The sequence below is a fragment of the Dromaius novaehollandiae genome, chromosome 21 (assembly GCF_036370855.1).
Source record: "Dromaius novaehollandiae isolate bDroNov1 chromosome 21, bDroNov1.hap1, whole genome shotgun sequence".
NCBI lineage: Eukaryota > Metazoa > Chordata > Aves > Casuariiformes > Dromaiidae > Dromaius > Dromaius novaehollandiae.
In genome coordinates this window covers 4,276,368-4,295,385 of record NC_088118.1, presented here as the reverse complement: position 1 = coordinate 4,295,385, position 19,018 = coordinate 4,276,368, and the positions used below count along the sequence as shown (strand labels likewise).

Here is a 19,018-nt window from a genome sequence, read left to right as displayed (position 1 = left end):
CCGTCCGCGAGGGAGCGAGGACTTGGTGCAGCACCGTCTCTCTCGTCTCTCTAAGCAGACTCTCCGCATATATATATATATATATATATGTATATATGTATATATTTGTGTATACACATATATAGGGAGCAGGTTCTCTACGTGTCTATTAGGAGGCTAACAGACAAAATGTAAAGAAGCAAAGCCTAAGCAGAGCGCCAGGGCCCCAAGATCCCCCCCTCCCGGTGAAGAGCCAAAGGCACCCACCAGGAAAGAATCCCACCGGGCAGGCAGCCGAGGAAATGCCCGTGGTCGTTGTGCTGTCTTGGGAGTTACGGTGAAGGCACAGGTTCTCATCAGAGTTGTCAAATTCAAATTATTGAATGTGGGCATGACCACAATGCAGCATAATCAGGTTTCAGAAATGAGCATGTTGGATGTTAAAGGGGAAAACCAGCCACGAACCGTACAGCAATCTTTAACCTCCTGATACCTGTCTCACCACCCTCATAGTAGGCTCTGGGCCACTCTGTGTCCCTCCCTGGGAAACCACCCCCGTGACTCAAAACCTGCCTTTCTCTAACAGGTCTCGTCCTGATGAATCCTGCCCACCGTCCGACCCCCACAGGAGACTCCCAGGGACGCATTCTGCACCGCCCGGCGACTAGGAGCCTTCTTTCAGCAGCGAGAAGTCGCACGACGTTGAAAGGACAAGCCGTCGCTCTACCGAGGACGCGTCGGGAGTATCCGCGGAGGCTCCGTAAGGTAGGCGTTCGGGGTGTATTTCGCGAAATCCCATCCGGAAGGGCACACTTGAGGATGAACGTACCCCGAGTGCAGACTGTTTCGTAGGGTCATGCAAACTGAGCAGTTTCTGAACCTGTCCTTGATAAGGTGCTACAGTGTCATGCAGTACAGAGGAGTAGAAACCCCAGGAAGCGCCATGCCCTTAGAATACCTTCATAGTCATCCTAGAAGATTACCAGGGTCACTGCAGGGACGCAAAGGCCACCAGGAAGGGGAAAAGGGGCCTCAAAGGCAGCAGGAAATGTCTTCAGTTCGCCAGTTGACTCATGTCGCAAAGGACCCCACACTGATGTAATCAGATAAAAGTCAGACAGGTGCCTGGATTTCCAGGAATGAACGAGGGAAGCGGGGTGGGCAGGGCTTTGAGTGCTTTCCGAACGCGCCCGCAATACCCGTCGCTGTCGTGCGAGTTCTGCTGGGGGGGCGTTCGCCGCAGAGGAGAAAGCTATCTTTGAAGTGGGACAGGTTGGTGGCAGTCTCGGGATGCGCGAGGCACATGCCGCCCTTTGCGTGCAGACGCGGAGAACCGAACGGGCACGCGTCCTCTGCCGGGGTCTAGATACGGTCATGTCCTCACGTAGTGTCAGCGTGTTGGTGTGCCGCGTGAGGCCGAGTCCAGGGAGTCCTGGAAGGACAGGCGCGTCCGGATGCGAGAGGCACGCGGGACCCGCCGTAGCAGTTCGCGGGAGCCGTCTCTGGCAGAGAACCAGTGAGGGGTCTGTTTGTGGCCCAGGCAATGGGAGCTGTCTGGCAAACTGTAAAAGCGCTCTGTTGGGACCAGGTCTGCGTCGCAGCGAGGTTTTGTCAATGTGCAGGGAAGGGGCCTTGGAGGGTAGCGCGCGCCAGTTGTCAGAAATCATGGGGGTGGTCCGTAGGGTCACGTAGCGAGTTTGGACGTGGAGGCTCAGATTTTCTCTCTCGGTCCCGACTGACGCCCAGGACGGGACCGTCTGTCGGTCTCTAAGCGCTCTGGCCCCGGCCAGTCGAGAGGGTTCAGGGACCCACAATCACTGCGTCCCCGAAGCGACAGAATGAGACAGCTTTTTGTACAGGGAAGTTGGCTCTTGGCAAAAGAAAGGAACGCAACAAGATCTGGCACTCTGTGATGAGGGCGACACCACGGAGAACTATTTGTTTTTTTCGCTGTCCCCGTTAGGCATCGTCCGAGGCTCGCAACCGTTCTCTCGGCCGTTCGACTCCTTCTCTCGGAGCTTGCGCAAGTAGTCGTGCGGGCCCTTGCCCTCAAAGGAGGTGGGGCTTTTGTAGGAGCCGCCGATTTTATCCCAGAGCGTGAAATACTGACCGTAGTTGTAGTCAAAGTATAAGTGATGATCGGTGTGGTGGGCAGAGCCGTTGATGACGTGCCTCAAGATCTTGGGGACGCGGTAATCGCCGTCGTGAATGGAGATGGTCCAGACGTTGACGAAGATGTAGAGACCCAAGTAGGTCACTTTGTGCAGAGGAAACAGGAAGGGGTAGATGTGGTAGGGGAGGCTCTGCATGAAGCCGTCAACCGGGTGGAAAGCGTGACTGGCAAAGGGGGTTGCGATCTTCCAGAGGTGATGGGGCTTGTGGAAACGCTGCGGAAAAAGAAAGCGGAGTCGGTTGCTGAAGTCCAGTCGGCTGTCCCGGCCCGGCTGTGCAGCCCACAACCTCCTGTCCCCATCGCGGGATGCCACCTGCCAGCAGGTCGGGCTGCACGTCACCATCGCCCCGCGCCATTTCTGCCCCGTTCTCCCCGTGTCAGGATCTAAAGGGAGGCCGCTGCAGGGAAAGGCTGCAGACCGTGCTGCGCCCCGACAGGCCTTAAAAAAGTAGTCGAGCTTTTGCGAATGCTCTTTCCGCTCTAGTGTCATAGCTGTGGCCCCGGAAGGGGTTGCCACCCGAAAGGGCCACGGAGGCAATGGTCAGGGTCACACTAAAGATGACAGCGCAGTTGGCATCACGAGAAGGGAAGGCTAAAGCACGGGCCTGGCGTGGCCTGGAGAAATAATGTTAGTGGCGTGTCCTTCTGGTTAGGAAGAGCTCAGACCTGTCAAGGCTGACCGCGGCGTGGCGGCGGGAGGGAGCCTGGTCCGCTGCTTTGTTTGCAAAGCCGTGGTTGGCAGGGGACGTTAGCTTCAGGGACATGCTGGGTGGCCTGCAGGAGACGGCGGCCGCTCACGGCGGCCGCTGGACAGGGCAAGTGCAGAGGAGCGTCTGAGGTGTTGGGAATAATGAGGGGGAAGGGGCCGTCACCAGCTGGGCAGCCTTGGGGGAAGGCCTAAAAAATATGCCTGTTCTGGCTCAGGGCTGACGCACGTCTCCCTTTGTGACGAGGCCCAAGGCCAAAAACTGTAACTGTCGGCTCGGCCGACTGTACCCCACTCCCTTTGCCGCGGTCGTTCCCCGCAGATGAGTAGCTTCTCCTGAGCTCTGGGACCAAGGGACAGCTGTGATGTGGAGCATGCAGGAACGTCTCCTACCTTATATAGCAATTTATGGTGGAGGAATCGATGTATCCAGTAAATGCCCATGTCGGTGAAAAAGAGGAAAGACAGCATGCTGAGAATAACTCCTGACCACCCTGGGGGGAAACGCACGTTATGGTATGTCATTCAAGAGACGTGGAGTTCAGACCGGGGAGGACAAACCAAGGAGTAGGGAGCTTGTAGGCACAGGCAGAAATAGAGGTCCAGGGAAAAGATGATGCTCGCAAAACAAGGCAGGAGGTATTTCTCTCTAGTGTGGCTCTCGCTTCTCTCGGAGGCTAGCCTACAGGCAAGGTGCGCTTGCACGGCACTCCCCCTCGCTGCATATTGTTTCCCCTACCGGAGGAACCTCAGGCGAGCGCAGCAACTTGCGCTGCCTTTTTGTAATGGTGCCCATTGCAGAGGAGATGGGGTGAGGAGGAGGATCGCTCACATGAGTAGCAGAGACGTGGTGGGGCCGGTGTTGCGGGAGCTAGGAAAGGGGGAGGGAGGGCTGCATTTAAGTGAGCCAGCCTGTCACTGTAACTAAGATGGCAGTTGTCACTCTTACTGTGTCAGCCCAGTGATTGGTTTGGAATGTGCTCGTTTCTGAGGACTGTCACAGCCCGGAAACCTGCAGGCGGACTCCTCGGGGCCTGTACGAAGCGTGACTCAGTCCTTGGCGGTTGGGGAACACCAGGTCCGGGGAGAGCCAAGGGAGATGTCATTAGCTCGCAGCGAGAAAATGGGAAAAAGGCAGCCAGGAAGGGGTGCTGTGTGGATGAAGGGTGCAAAGCTGGAGACCTAGCCAAGGTACAAGGGAAGCTCCTTACCATATGGTGAGTCCTCAATGTTGTCGTAGAGCTTGCTGTAACCCCTGACCTCTGCGAAGAAAAGGGCGACGGTCGGCACGCTTATCCACGGCAGGGACCGGACAGCGAAGGCGATCTCACGCTGCACCTGGTTCTGAGGGAGGAAGCGGGGAAGGGAGAATATGAAGGCAGAGAGTGCATTAGGGACCGTGAGCGCAGATGAGAGCGCCACAGCCCCCCGACCGCCTCCACGCATTGCTGGGCCGGAGCGAGGGTGGCTCGCGCGCTGGTCAGCCTTGCCGTGCGGCGCCGTGCGGCTCCGTGCCTTGCTGAGGGAAAGGGAGGCTGCTGCCCGGCAGCGGCAGGGCCCGTCTGGACCGGGAGCCGTGCCCGTAGCTGCTCTGAGGTGACAAAGGGCCCGATGCTTTGGGGAGGCTGCAAGCTTGCAGGTGGGATTTCTGCCAAAGGCCGGGGAGTTGCCACATGCCAAATGGCATACCGTGGTCCCCGTTGCCACGACTCGGAGCGCATCACGGTCGCTGAGGCGGCATGTGTGCGCGTGTCGAGTCTGCCACGGCTCCCCAGCTCTGTCGCTTCTCTCTTGGAACGTAACCCCACATTGCAGCACAGCGGTTGCACATGGGGGAACGCCAACGTGGGCCGTAGGTTTCGGGCACCCTTTTTGCCAGCCTGTTTTCTGCTGTGGCAGCATAGTGTGGTTACGAGTGCAGAGCTCGGCGTATGTGTGGGTTGGATGTAGGGGAGCTCCTGCATTTCTTGGCCATTTTTCTCAGTCCAGCATGATGATGTCAGGCCTCGTGAGCGTTGTAGGAGGTCAGGGGTGTGCTGCAAGGTGTCTACAAAACATGGTCTTGGGGAACGCGTGTCAATCCGTTCAGCGCATAGGTACTATCGGCGGGACCCGTGCAGGGGAAGGAGCGTGGGGTGTCGCAAGCAGCTTGGCTGTTTTGTGAGATGAGGCAACACTCTGGGCCGCAGTGGTGTGTGTGTTTGCAGACCCTGGGGACTGGAGCAGGCAATGTCAGTGCTGGCGGGCGCACGGGCGCACTCGTTTCAGAGTAGGCCAGGGACGTGCTGCTCCTCGAGTCCTGGACCGGCGTGGGCGCAGGGGGCTGAGGGCAGAGCGCGGGGACAAGAAGGTGCTGTGCATACGGGAAGTAGTTTGGGCACATCTCGTGGGGAATGAGGGCCTGGTGCAATGTGTTGACTGTTTTGAGAGGTAGAAAAAAGGAAAGGGCCCATGAGCAGCTGGCGGTGCTATCTGAAAGCTGTGTTGTTGTAGACCTTGACGGGACTTGCTGGGTGCAATGTGACTGTGCCCTTGGTGACGAATGTGAGCTTTCTGTGTGAGTAAAGAGAGGGCCTTGTTCCGCTCAGGTCTGTAGCGGTGAGGGTGTGACAGGGGAGGAAAGTGTCCCTCCCTGCCACAACGTAAGCTCAAAGGCAGCGTTACTAACTGGAACCTGCCCGCGGACGTGGCGTGTGTGCTCACCTCTAGGAACTGGGGATGCTTCTTGAGTTCGTGATCAAAAATGAAGTAGTAGCTCAGCGTGCCGAACAGCAAGTAAAGGGCCAGCGCCCCGAGGTTGGTGATGACGAACAGACTGAGGAGCTGTCGGAAGGGTTCGTTTTCCGGCCAGGCGCTGGGATACACGTAGGGTGTGAGGAGGTGGTAGTCAGCGGCGTTCAGGACGAGATCCATGGTCGGTCCTGCAGGAAAGAGAAAAGGACAGAAGATAGGTGCAGGAAAGGGAAAGCTTTCCTTTTCTTGCCCCGTAGGTGCTAGGAATGTAGAGATGGTCTCATGAGGATGGAGCTTGCAGACAGGGTGGTCGTTTCATGAAAGCGTTTAGCAGGCCGTTGGCCCCCGTGATGCTCGACCACAGGCAAGGGAGGCTCTGGCGAAAGCAGCAGGGGACGGTGATAAAGGGGGGAGCCTCCCGGAGTCAGGAGGCAGACAGGCAGCGCCTCTGAAGTTAGCAGCGTTCCTAGGGTCCCGGTCCCGGTCCTGGCGAGACAGCCGTCCCCATGATGAGCTCGGGGTCCCCCCGGGGCTCCTTGCTGGGGGCTTTCCAGCACTTTTTATGGAGCTGGGAAGAAGGGGAAGGCTCATGCCTGTGTTTTGGAGGGTGTCCCCATCACCCGAGTGCCCTCGTGTCTTTGGAGGCTGCATGTATCGAGTCTGCGTTGTGAACGTGTGACGTGCAGTCTGTCGTGGGGGGTGTAAGCGTAGTTAGGGGTGCTGGGGCTCCTCGCATTGCTGGGGATTGATAAAAGAGGTGGTAGAAAGCTGCCCGAGGTGGTGGCCACCCGTCCGGGAAGCGTACATCTCGGTCACCACGTGCCCGCGGGGTGTCCTAGGCAGCCGTGTGTACGGTGGGGTGTTTTCCGGCCGGTTCTTCAGAGGTGCGAGTGCTGTTGATGGACTTTCTGGACTGAAATGCGGGTGCGCGTCCCTGTTGAGGTCTGCGGCGAGGCGGGAATGGGTCTTTTCGGTCTCATCCCGGGGAATTGTGGTGGCCTCGGTTTGCTCAGCGTGTTTGGCATCGCGGCGGGCAGGTGACGTCTCTCCGTGGTGGCGTTTGGGACGGCAGCGTGTGGCCACACTGTACCCCCGTGTACCTGCGGGCCGGGGGGCGCGAGGCGGTACTGCCTTGGCCCCCCCCTTGCCAAGGGGATGGCAACCCCCGGGGCCGGGGCTGTTTGCGCCGTGCCGTGTCCACAGGCGCTTTGTGCGCGGAGGGGGTGCGTCGGGCGGCCCGGCCTTCCCCGCACCTGCGTCGCGCGCGGGGGGCTGCGGCGGCAGCCATGGCCTGTGCCCGGGGGCGCGCGCCGCAAGCCGGGAGACGGTGCGCCCCCCGCTTGGCCCCCCCAGACCCCCAAGCGTTGCCAGGGCGATACGCCCCCCGCGCTCCCCCCCCAAGCGTTGCCGGGGCGACGCGCCCCCCCCAGAGTTGCCATGGCGACGCGCCCCCCTCGCCCCCCCCCCAAGCGTTGCCAGGGCGACGCGCCCCCGCCGCCGCGCGCCCCGTACCTGCCTGCGGCGCCCCGAGCGCGGCTGGTGGGCGGGGCGCGCCGCTCGGTAGCGCCACGCGACGTCAGCGCCGGGCCGGGCTCGCGCCACCGCGGGCGGGTGACGTCGGTCGCGCGGGGGGCGTGGCAGTGGGCGGGGCGGGGCGGGGCTGCGCGCGGGGCTGTCACTGGCTGTTGCGCCGTGGGGGCGGGGGGGCTGCTGGCCCTGCGTGCACGTCAGTGGCCCTGTGTGTGGGTGGGCAAGTGGCCCAGTAAGTGGCCCCTGTGTGCAGGTCAGTGGCCCTTGCGTTTAAGTCAGTCGGTGGTCCTGCATTGAAGTCAGTGGCCGCTGCATTTAAGTAAGCAAGTGGCCCCTGTGTTTAAATAAGTAAGCTGGTAAGTGACCCCTGCATTTAAATCAGTCAGTGACCCCTGCGTGTAAATAAGTCAGTGACCCCTGCATTTAAGTCAGTGGCCCCTGTGTGTAAATAAGTAAGCAGCCTCCGCATTTAAGTGAGTGAGTGAGTGAGTAAGTGGCCCCTGCGTTTAAATAAGTCAGTCAGTGGCCTCTGCGTGTAGGTCAGTCAGTGGCCAAGTAAGTGGCCCGTGTGTGTAAGTCAGTGGCCCTGGCGTTTAAGTAAGTAAGTGGCCCCTGCGTTTAAGTAAGTGGCCCCTGCGTTTAAATAAGTAAGTAAATAGGTTAGTGGCCCCTGCATGTAAGTAAGTAAGTAAGTGGCCAAGTCAGTGGCCCTTGCATTTAAGTAAGTCGGTGGTCCTGCATTTAAGTCAGTGGCCGCTGCATTTAAGTAAGCAAGTGGCCCCTGCGTGTAAGCAAGTGGCCCCTGCGTGTAAGCAAGTGGTCCCTGTGTTTAAATAAGTAAGTTGGTAAGTGACCCCTGCATTTAAATCAGTCAGTCAGTGGCCCCTGCGTGTAAATAAGTCAGTGACCCCTGCATTTAAGTCAGTGGCCCCTGTGTGTAAATAAGTAAGCAGCCTCCGCATTTAAGTGAGTGAGTGAGTGAGTAAGTGGCCCCTGCATTTAAATAAGTCACTCAGTGGCCAAGTAAGTGGCCCGTGTGTATAAGCCAGTGGCCCCTGCGTTTAAGTCAGTGGCCCCCGCGTTTAAGTGGTCCCCGTGTTTAAGTAAGTAAGTAAATAGGTTAGTGGCCCCTGCATGTAAGTAAGTAAGTAAGTAAGTGGTCAAGTCAGTGGCCCCTGTATGCAAGTCAGTGGCCCTTGCATGTAAGTGAGTGGCCTCTGCGTTTAAGTAAGTGACCCCTGCATGTGAGTAAGTAAGTGGTCCCTGTGTTTAAGTCAGTCAGTAAGTGGCCCCTGGTGTTTAAGTAAGTGGCCCTGGCGTTTAAGTAAGTGGCCCTGGCGTTTAAGTCAGTCTGTGGCCTCTGTGCGTAAGTCAGTGGCTCCTGCGTGTAAGTCAGTCAGTCAGTCAGTGACCCCCTGCATTTAAGTCAGTGGCCCCTGCATTTAAATAAGTAAGTAAGTAAGTAAGTAAGTCAGTGGCCCCTGCGTGTAAGTCAGTCAGTGGCCCCTGTGTTTAAGTAAGTGGCCCCTGCGTGTAAGTACGTACGTACGTACGTAAGTGGCCCCTGCATGTAAGTAAGTAGGTAGGTAAGTGGTCCCTGTGTTTAAATAAGCAAGTGAGTAAGTGGCCCCAGTGTGTAAGTCAGTCAGTGCCCTCTGCGTGTAAGTAAGTGGTCCCTGTGTTTAAATAAATCAGTCAGTCAGTCGGTGGACCCTGCGTGTAAGTAAGGCAGTGGGCTCTGCGTTTAAATAAGTGGCCCCTGTGTTTAAATAAGCAAGTAAGTAAGTAAGTGGCCCCAGCGTGTAAGCAAGTCAGTGCCCTCTGTGTGTAAGTAAGTGGCCCCTGTGTTTAAATAAATAAATAAGTAAGTGGCCCCTACATGTAAGTAAGTAAGTGGCCGCTGTGTTTAAATAAATAAATAAGTTAGCGGCCTCTGTGTTTAAATAAATAAGTAAGTAAGTCAGTGGACCCTGTGTGTAAGTAAGGCAGTGGCCTCTGTGTGTAAGTAAGTGGCCCCTGTGTTTAAATAAATAAATAAATAAGTAAGTGGCCCCTACGTGTAAGTAAGTAAGTGGCCGCTGTGTTTAAATAAATAAATAAGTTAGTGGCCCCTGTGTTTAAATAAATAAGTTAGTGGCCCCTGTGTTTAAATAAATAAGTAAGTAAGTAAGTCAGTGGACCCTGTGTGTAAGTAAGGCAGTGGCCCCTGCGTTTAAATAAGTGGCCCCTGTGTTTAAATAAGCGGCCCCTGTGTTTAAATAAGCAAGTAAGTAAGTGGCCCCAGCATGTAAGCAAGTCAGTGCCCTCTGTGTGTAAGTAAGTGGCCCCTGTGTTTAAATAAATAAATAAGTTAGTGGCCCCTGTGTTTAAATAAATAAATAAGTAAGTAAGTCAGTGGACCCTGTGTGTAAGGCAGTGGCCCCTGCGTGTAAGTAAGTGGCCCCTGTGTTTAAATAAATAAATAAGTGGCCCCTACGTGTAAGTAAGTAAGTGGCCCCTGTGTTTAAATAAATAAGTAAGTAAGTAAGTCAGTGGACTCTGTGTGTAAGTAAGGCAGTGGGCTCTGCGTTTAAATAAGTGGCCCCTGTGTGTAAGTAAGTGGTCCCTGTGTTTAAATAAGTAATTAAGTGGCCCCTGCGTGTAAGTCAGTGGCCCCCTGTGTGTGTGTGTGGGTGGGTAGGTAGGTAGGTAGGTAGGTAAGTGTCCCCTGTGTTTAAATAAGTAAGTCAGTGCCCTCTGCATGTAAGTAAGTGGTCCCTGTGTTTAAATAAATAAGTAAGTAAGTAAGTGGCCCCTACGTGTAAGTGGTCCCTGTGTTTAAATAAGTAAGCGGCTCCTGCATGTATGTAAGTAAGTGGCCTCTGCATGTAAGTAAATAGATAAGTGGTCCCTGTGTTTAGATAAATAAGTAAGTGGCCCCAGCATTTAAATAAGTAAGTAAGTGGCCCCAGTGTTTAAGTGGCCCCTGCATTCAAATAGTAAGTCAGTCCGTGGTCCCTGTGTTTCAGGTGCAGAGCAATGGGTGCGAGAGGACGGCTGCAGCAGACCGTGCAGTGGCCGAGAGACGAGGAGAGGTAGGTGACGTCGCCCTGCAGGAGTGGCAGCGGGACAGGCCTGGCACGCGCCAGGGGCGTGACGTGCAGCAGAAGAGGATCTGCGGGGTGCGAGGGACAGTGCCCCATCCCACGGCCCTGTGGGGATGGGTGCCAGCTCCTGGGCGTGCAGTAGGGCTCGGGGGGCTGTTGGGGAAGGCCTTTTTGTCTTTGGAGGCAGCCAGCATGCAATGCGTGCCTCTGTGGGGCAGCACTCTGGGCATGTTCCTCAGGAAGGGGAAGGGGAAGGTGGCCTGGCCCCCACCCCTGGGGATTTTTGGCAGCAGAGAGGTGAGTAGTTTTCATGGGAGGAGAAGGAAGGAGTCGGGGGTCTGCAGTGGACAACTAAGGGAGCCTGGACAGCCTGGAGTGGAGAGCTGTGGATGGCAGGTGAGTCTTTCAGCTCTGCAGCCAGGATGGTTGGCTGTCAGCCCACGGGATGCCTAACTGGAGGGGAGGGTGTAGGTGGAAATAAGTGGCTCAAAGGGGCCCTAGCGGAGGGAAGCTCTTGGTGGTGGATAGAGACTTGGCTTGTTCAGGGGCGGGGTCTGTCTTTTGGTGAGAAGGGTGGCTTGAAGCAGCAGCTGTTTTGTGGTGACTGAGAGTGTCTTGCTGTTGCAGGTATTTTGGCTGGAGTGGAGCAGAAGAGAGTGATGCAGTGAGGCAGCCCCAGACAGGTGAGTTAGTCCAGCAATGTGGCTGGAGACCCCCCAGGGGGATGGCTGGCTCACTGGGTTGAGTGGGCAGGTAAGTCGGTCAGGGGCCTTGCCTTGGAGGCGTGGCCCCCCCTGCATCTGACCTGGTCTGCATTGGAGATGTCACTCCAGAGCAGAGGAGTGGTGAAGCTCTGCAGGGCCTTGGCCAATGGGGGCCGGCCCAGCCCCCCCGCTTTTCCCATAAATCCAGGGGGCCGCAAGCGACCACGGAGCGGAGCGACCAGGGGGCAGCGCGACAGGGCACTTAGCAAGGCACTTCGCAAGGAACGAGCAGGGCCAGGGCCCCACACTCTGCCCGACGTCCAGGGGGGGTTCCTGGGCAAGCCTCGCCGCCCTTAGCCCCTGGAGGCCTCCAGCTAAGAAGGGCCAAGGCTTCCCTGACATCCGGGAGCGGTTCCTAGGGAAGCCTTGGCCCTTCTTAGCTGGAGGCCTCCAGGGGCTAAGGGCGGCCCAGGACGCCTGGGCCCTTCTAACCCGGAGGCCTCCGGAAGTCCCCCGGGGGCTAAGGGCGGCGAGGCTTGCCCAGGAACCCCCCCTGGACGTCGGGGAAGCCTCGCCGCCCTTAGCCCCCAGGCACCCCCCCCCCGCCGCTTACCTGGAGGCCTCTGGAAGTGCTCCGGGGGCCCAGGCGAGCGAGGCTTGCCCAGGCACCCCCCCTGGACGTCGGGCAGAGTGTGGGGCCCTGGCCCTGCTCGTTCCTTGCGAAGTGCCTTGCTAAGTGCCCTGTCGCGCTGCCCCCTGGTCGCTCCGCTCCGTGGTCGCTTGCGGCCCCCTGGATTTATGGGAAAAGCGGGGGGGCTGGGCCAGCCCCCATTGGCTGGCAGGCTCCCTCCCAACACCTAAGTCTTTTGCTGTGTGAGTAAGAAAATAAATAAAGTCATCCACCATTGTGCCTGCAGCACCTGGTACACCAAGCACCCAGCTGTCAATTCTCCTCTCTATCTATCTACTTCATTACATACCTGTCATCTCTCCCTCCCTCCCAACACCTAAGTCTCTTACTGACTCAGCAAGAGACTTACTTAAGTCCTCTACTGTGCCTGCAGCTCTCCAGAGCACCTTGTACACCAAGCACCATACACATCCCCACCCAGCTATCAGTCTGCCAGGCCATCACTCAAGCCACCCAACAACCTAGTCATCAATCTTCCTCTCCACCTTTCCATCTACCTAGGTCAGTACGTGCTTACCTATCCACTCAGACTACCTCCTAGGCACTCACCTACCCCAACTCCCTCCTACCTAGATGATAGCTACCAAACTATCTATCTGCTCTCCCTCCAAACACCCTAACAGGGCCCTATCATCTGCCCACCCAGACACGGGCCCATCCCCTGAGGCTCCTCCTCTTCCACTGACTCCCCTCTCCTGCAAGACCAGACACACTGCGCAATGCTCAGGAGCTAATACTACCCTTCCCCACCACTCTCTGATGACTTAGCCTGTCTGGTCTGGACAGGCCCAACTGTACTCCATGCACTCACCTGAAAAAAAAAAAAAAAAAAAAAAAAACCTCACACACACACAAAAAATAAGCATACCTTGACGAACATACCTTTGCAGCACAAAGCCATCCTTTATTGACAGGCCTCTTTCTTCACAGATATAGACAAGACTGCAAGCCCACACCAAAGGACCCCACACACACCCTTCACCACCGCGCCAAACATCATAGATAAGTCCGCTGGGGCCACAAGAGCCACATGGCGAGAAGACTGATGCCATCTCTCCAGGGATGCCTTCCTGACCGCTTCTTCGCACTGGATACATTCCTCCTCCTCCTGCCGCTCCTTCAGTCATACTGACAAATTCTCTAGTCTCTCCATGAGGCAAGTGGACAAGTCCTCCTTTCTTCACACAGCCTGTTTTGGACAAAGAGCAACATTTCAGGGCCCTGGCACTAGTCCACTCGCAGCCAAACCTGCTCCCCTAGGTGCTTCCCCACAAAGACTAACCCCAAGCTGACAGCCTCAGCCATGTGCACATGCACCCTCCTATCTATCTGTCTATCTATCTCTCCATTCATTCATTCATTCATTCATCCATCCATCCATCCACCCACACACACACACACACAGAGAACAGAAGAAAACAAAACAGAAGAAAACAAAACAGAAAACAGAAGAAAACAGAAAACAGAAGAAAACAAAACAGAAAACAGAAGAAAACAGAAAACAGAAGAAAACAAAACAGAAAACAGAAGAAAACAGAAAACAGAAGAAAACAAAACAGAAAACAGCAGAAGAAACCAGAAAACAGCAGAAAACAGAACAGAACAAAACAGAACAGAACTCTAGCAACCTAGCCAACAGACAACCCCTCACCTTTCACATATTCAACCCTTCTCCCAAAAACTTCCTCCAGGCACACCACCCAGTACCCACACGCTCCCGTCTGTGCACTACTGCACAAGACTTGCACACCTCCACCAGTCAGCATCTCTCTGGGGACGAGGTGAGCCAGCCCCAAACAGACCTCCCACACTTGCTCCACTTCCACTTGTACAAAGCTTACTGGCGTGGGTCTAGGTCACACACACAGAGCACTCTTCACACAAGATCTACACTGTCCCTTACCTTCAGCATGCTCCAAAGTGTTGCTCACAAATCCTTTCTGCAGGCTGTCAGGGTCCTGGTATGTGGCACGTTGCTTCCATTACTGCCCACACTGAAATATCTTCCTGGCACATCTTGAGGGAGGGAGGGGGAAAAAAAACAAAAACAAAACCAATCATCAGCCAAGCCCTTCACAACAAACCTCCCCTGCCACAATCCCACTGACAACCCCAGCAAAACTTCCTGCCTGCCCCCCCGCCCAGGGCCTCGCACGTCCAGCCTGACCGCCACCCCGGGCAGCCCGTGCATCATGGCTTCTGTGACCAGCTCCTTTGCCACGTGACACACAACTGCCACCATTGCACCCTCTCTTATTCACACGCTGTCTGCTCAGAGCAGGGCCACTTTCCTCCTCTCTTGCCGCACAGTCCAGCGCTTCACACAGCTCTGTTGCCAAGCCCTTCCCTATCCCCCCCCCCCCAGAGTTGGCGACCCTCCCACATGCGCCAAGATCCCACTCCTGCTCCTGCCCCACCAAATACCAGGCAGCACACCAACTCTCCCCCTGCATTCGTCCCAAAGCGCGTCACCTTCCCGGGGCAGCAGCGAGCGGCCACCATCCAGCACCTCCAACCACACATGACTCCTGCACGCTCCTCTCTCTGCCTCCCCGCACAAGGCGGCCTCTCCACCATGCACCTAGAAGACCCACAGCCAATGCCAGCTACTGCTCGAAGCCTGAAAATCTGAGCGCTAGGCCCTCCCCCAGAGTCCCCGAGCTTCCCTGCCACCGCCTCTACCCTCCCCTCCACAAGCTCCTTTCCTTATGTCACCAAAATCCCACAGCCACCTTCAGTTAGGGTCAGCCACACAACCCTAACAGCCACACTGGCCTTCCACAGACCTGCCAGCGGGCACGGTGACACCTGGCACGCTGCCCAGCCCCAAACACCGCCGAGGTCCTGGTCCCCTACCGGCTCCCCCATCTCTCGGCCCCTTTCCCCCGTGCACACCCCACACCCTTCCCCTCCACCATCGCGCTACCTGGCTTCCCGTACTTGCCACCCCCGCTACAGACCTCCAAGCACCAAACAGAGGGTGTTTTCTTCCCACAACAGGGAAGAAAACCTCATCCTCTATTCCCTGCACTGCACATCCATACCACCCCATCATGTGCCCCCCCCACCCCGTGCTTGCCAAACCCCTCACCGGCCATGGGGCACACCAGCCCTACATGTGCCTCCCAACTGCTCGCCCACCTTCTCCCTCCCACCCCTACTACCTCACTGTCCAAGTCCAAAACCCCTCACACTTGTCACAGCACCACTCCCCTGTGCCCCCTCTCTCACAGCACCTTCCCGGCCACGCTCTTACGTCCCGCCAGCTTCTCTGAGGACTACCCACTTTCCCACCTCTCCTCGCACAGACTCAGCCCACCATCGACCCCACACGGTCACCCAGACCCCTGCACATCGTACCTCCACAACGTCACCTGGCCTCGCAACCTTCCTGCCCTTCCCTGAGCCTCTCTGAGCCTCCCTACCACTCCTACCCCTACAAAGATAAGCCCTGGGCCTTGACAACCACCATAGCAGGGACACAAACACAACACCATTAACTACTTCACAGGTTCTTCCCCCTCCAAAATATCAAAGGCCAGGACCATCACTGACCTGCACATCCTGCGCTGTCATCCCTGCAGGGATCCGAACGCTGGGATGCCTCACTCTGACCGACCGATGCTGCAGCTCCTCGCTCGGACCGCAAGAACCCTTCCCGGCTGCAATTCCTCTCCTGGGGCTCGGTGACCTCCTCCAGTTCTCCACCGCAGGGATTGCCAAGGACAGCCAGAAGGATGGAAGCAGAGAGCATTAATAGGCTGCACACAGGTAAGACCCTCAAGTCCCTGCCCCCCATATGTGCACACAACCCAAAGGGAGAGGACCACTGCCTCCCTCTTCCCCCCTCTCCCACCCAGACCCTCCACCGCACAGCGGCAAGCCACAACCAAAACCCGAGGTCCCTGTCCCTGCCCCTCCGCTCCCCCAGAGCCATCGGCTCCGTGCCCCACGCCGACCGCCCGGCACACGGCTCCTCGCAATTTGTATCCCCCACCCGCTGCCCTTCTCCCGCCGACTGCCTGACCCAGCATCAACACCACCACACATGACCACACAGTTTAGGAAGGGTTACAACACATTTTATTCTCACTCGGCCAGTTCGCAGAGTACAAACACAAGACATGTCAGCAAAAGAACCATCCCCCCGCCCAAGCCTACCGACGCACCAAGCCAACTCCCGACTCTCCCGCCGGACTCACCGAAACTGGACCTGCTCTCACTCTTCCCGTGACCGACCCCACTGAGGACACCGTGGTGGCTCCTATCCCTCAGTGACAGCAGGGCTTCCCTCCGCACCTCTTTTTATGGAGCCACAGGCACCCACCCCTGGGAGAAGGCACTTTGCACAATTTTGGATGGACTCCTTGCTTCGAAAGTTTAGACATGTGCCCCCCCCCCCCCCCCGGCCCAACAGGAGGGGACACGGCCTGCAATCATGTGCGTTATGGACGCCCTGCTGCAGCTAACCGCTCCCAACTAGTTCCAAGGTGTCATCAGACACTTATGACCCAAACCCACGTGCAAGCACCGAGACCTTGCCCTGGGACACCTACCTCAGGATGACTCTGCTCGCTCAAAAGCACTGCCACCGCCTGACTCACCACAATGCAGTCACAGACAACACCTGGGCCCTGATGCCAACTGGCACTCGAGTGCCCCCGACATCCTGGGCAGAGAGCCCTACCACCCCCCACACAAACTACAGGGGCCATCACGAGAGACAACCTGGGAAGAAACTACAGAAACAGCAAGGTCCAGCATCCCTCCAGAAAACATCACACTCCACCGTGCCATTGCCTCTCTGGCACTTCAGACACTTCATCTGCCCTTCCCGGGCTGCATCCTGCTGCTTTTCCAATTGACTTCTGCTCCTGCTTTCCCCATCGCTGGCAGCGGTGTGAGTCAGAGGTCGGCTTGCTGCTTGGGGGCACTTGCTCCTATCCTACAGATACTCAGACTTACGAAACAACAGTACCGGACTGGGCAGCAAAGCCGCACATCCCTTATGAGGTCAAGTCCCATTTATACATACAAAGCCACAGCAACAGCTGGGTGACCGTGAGGACAGAGACCCAGGCTCGGGATTCCCCTGAAGAGCTGGAAGCTGCAGAGAGACCAACAATACCCACGTGAGCTCCGCTGCTTTTAAGGACTCAACACAACCTTCTGCACAAAGGCTGCACTGCTTGAATACAGCCCACTCCCTGCCAACCTTCCCCAACTGCCCTCTCACCCGCTCAGCCCATAGGCAATCACTGCACTGTCCTGCAGGACTCAACCTGTAGCTCAGCCCCTCCAGCATCCCAAAGAGATACTCTTAGGAGCCATTACAGACTACCCAGCCAGCACAAAAGCCATGGGCACCCCGCTCCCCTGCCGCACATAGCCCCAAAATTTCACAGTCCGTTCCCTCCCTCCGACCCCCGCCTTCCCTTCCCTGCTGCTGTAGGAGCCTCCTGCCTCGATCCCCCACCCCCACCCCACCGGCCTCAAAAGCCCATCTGCCTTTCACAGCACATCAGCCTCAGAGTGTGCCATCTCAACCCGGCCAGACATCTCCCCCCACCACACTTCACATCTCCGACACAACAGGCCCCTAGGTGCCTGTCCATCCCTGGGGCCACCAGGTCATCCCCAGGATCTCCACTGCTCTCCCAGCCTTAATCCATACCTGCTCTGGACTTGTGTGCTTCCATTTAGCCGCCCTTTGTGACCCTCTACCCTCCTGCCTTGGACACGGTACATTTTGTGACTGACCTCACGTGCTCGCCCCGACATCCCGCACAGGCTCCCCTGTGCATGTCCCGGGCCGCCCGCAGGACTTGCCTCTGCAGCTCTTGCCGTCCCCTTGCAGCGTCCCCGTGACGCAGCTGCACAGAGGCCCATCCGCTCTGCTCGTGCAGATCTGTTCACACCCTCCGTTGTCTTCGCACCAGTCCGACCCTGGGTGCAAACAGCCCGGGCATATCCTTAACAGACATGCCTCGACCCCGAGTCCTTCCTCCCACACCCACTCCCTTGGCTATGGTGCCAGACCCTCTGAAGCCCTCCTGTCAACCGGCCAGGAGCTCCCCCTCTTGTAACGCAGGACAGCGATCCCACTCGGATGTGCAAGGACTCCTGTACCCAGACTGCACAGGAGCCAGTCAATGCCCTACGCACTACTGGGCCTCTCCACAAAGAGAGACAAGCAGACGCTGCCCTGTGCCTCTCCTCCGCAGACAGACAGCTCCGTGCGCACCGGGCTCCTGCTGCCTCCCACACTGTTTCTCTTGCGCTCTCACACAGCTAGGCCCAAAGCCTAATAAAATCACTGGGCGAGGCAAAGCCTGCACACCAGCCGGGGCAGCACCCATATGGTTGGCACGCACAATCACGCACCCCTCGTGCCAAGGCTACTCCTGAGCAAGCTCCGAGATGCCCTGGACTCCTCCTGCCAGGCCCTGCCTGCACACAGGAAGGGCACAGGCGCCTGGCGACAAACTGGCGCAAGTAGACGGGGATCCTACTCCAGCCTTCCCGGAGCGCTTCAGCAGGGATGCGTTGGGAGCTGGACTAACCCTAGCTCTTGCTCTGTGCCACGCACACTTACGCTTCCGGCGAATAGGCCCCACTGACAGGATCTGCTCCTTGGGCTCTGTGGTGAAATCCCTGGCCATCCGGCTATTCTGAGGGCAGTTCTAGACAGGGACAAAAGTCAGCCTCAGTCACTGTCACCCATGCCCGGGCTCGCCCCGCGCCCCTCCAGCCCGTCCCCATCCCCGTCTCCCAAACTCCCCAACTTCTGTGGCCGGGCTCAGGCCCCGTACGTGACCGGGCCGTAGCCAACGCCCCTCCTGTCACCGGGAGGGAAAGGGAGTCCTCCTGGCCTCCGCACGAGGCTGTCTCCTGCGCCTCAGAACCATGCTCTTGGCGCTTTCCCCAGGAGCTGGCAAACCCCCTCCCCTGTGCGCCAAGGCATCTGTCAGCATTTGGGAAACTAACCGTTTTGCAGGACTGTTTTCTTAAGGGACATCTCTCCCCCTGCACAGAAAGGCTGAACAGATGTTCAGCATTTGGCAAACTTACTATTTTGCAGGAGTATTTTTCCGAGTCGCAGAGCGAGACGGCACAGTGGAGGTGAACTTCATCGTAATCCCCGATGAACTTGAAGACGGTGACGTGGAAGCGACAAGTCAATGACACCCCGTTCTCCTCAATGCCGATGGTGTTGTCCTTCATGTTTTGGCACCTGCATAAATGGCTCGTGCTCACCAAGGCCCTCACAGATGCAACCTCATCTCAGGAGCCTCTGCCCTCTCCTGTCCCTCTAAGTCCCCTCTCCTGCTTCCCAGAGCAATGCCAATAAAGTGACCTTATCCACGAGAGCATGGCAGCACTTCATTTCAGCATATCGCAAATGGATGGCAACAA

The 19,018-nt window shown here is 57.2% G+C and overlaps 2 protein-coding genes and 1 long non-coding RNA gene across 12 annotated transcripts in view; 1 reads left to right on the top strand and 2 right to left on the bottom strand.

Moving 5' to 3' along the window:
• Positions 1–390: 390 nt before the first annotated feature.
• On the bottom strand, positions 391–7,236 carry SC5D (sterol-C5-desaturase). 2 transcript variants are annotated; one of them, XM_064524279.1, is made up of 5 exons: positions 7,104–7,236; positions 5,562–5,779; positions 4,070–4,202; positions 3,252–3,352; positions 391–2,366 (listed from the first exon to the last, which is right to left on the bottom strand). In XM_064524279.1, exons 2-5 carry the CDS (start codon positions 5,769–5,771, stop codon positions 1,914–1,916), a joined length of 897 nt encoding a protein of 298 aa, XP_064380349.1. In that variant the 5' UTR covers positions 5,772–5,779; positions 7,104–7,236; the 3' UTR covers positions 391–1,913. The 2 variants fall into 2 exon arrangements, with proteins under 2 accessions (XP_064380349.1, XP_064380350.1); XM_064524280.1 differs by having other exon boundaries at positions 7,108–7,236.
• Positions 7,237–10,127: 2,891 nt separating this feature from the next.
• LOC112982693 (uncharacterized) lies at positions 10,128–18,967 on the top strand. Its single transcript, XR_003259034.2, has 5 exons — positions 10,128–10,195; positions 10,835–10,890; positions 12,533–13,383; positions 15,187–15,373; positions 18,684–18,967. It is a non-coding gene; the product is annotated as an uncharacterized LOC112982693 (long non-coding RNA).
• The window catches only part of TECTA (tectorin alpha), a 61,560-nt gene continuing 55,023 nt past the window's right edge, over positions 12,482–19,018 (bottom strand). For 6 of the 9 annotated variants that reach the window (XM_064524278.1, XM_064524270.1, XM_064524273.1 and 3 more), the window contains 6 exons: positions 18,674–18,836; positions 18,198–18,285; positions 17,432–17,548; positions 15,158–16,709; positions 13,506–13,618; positions 12,482–12,791 (listed from right to left, as the gene is read on the bottom strand). In XM_064524278.1, coding sequence (XP_064380348.1) covers positions 16,609–16,709; positions 17,432–17,548; positions 18,198–18,285; positions 18,674–18,836 — 469 coding nt within the window. In that variant the 3' untranslated portion in view covers positions 12,482–12,791; positions 13,506–13,618; positions 15,158–16,608. Of the gene's footprint in view, positions 12,792–13,505; positions 13,619–14,074; positions 14,184–15,157; positions 16,710–17,431; positions 17,549–18,197; positions 18,286–18,673; positions 18,837–19,018 lie in introns of all 9 variants that reach the window. The other 3 variants (XM_064524271.1, XM_064524274.1, XM_064524275.1) reach the window with 3 other exon arrangements.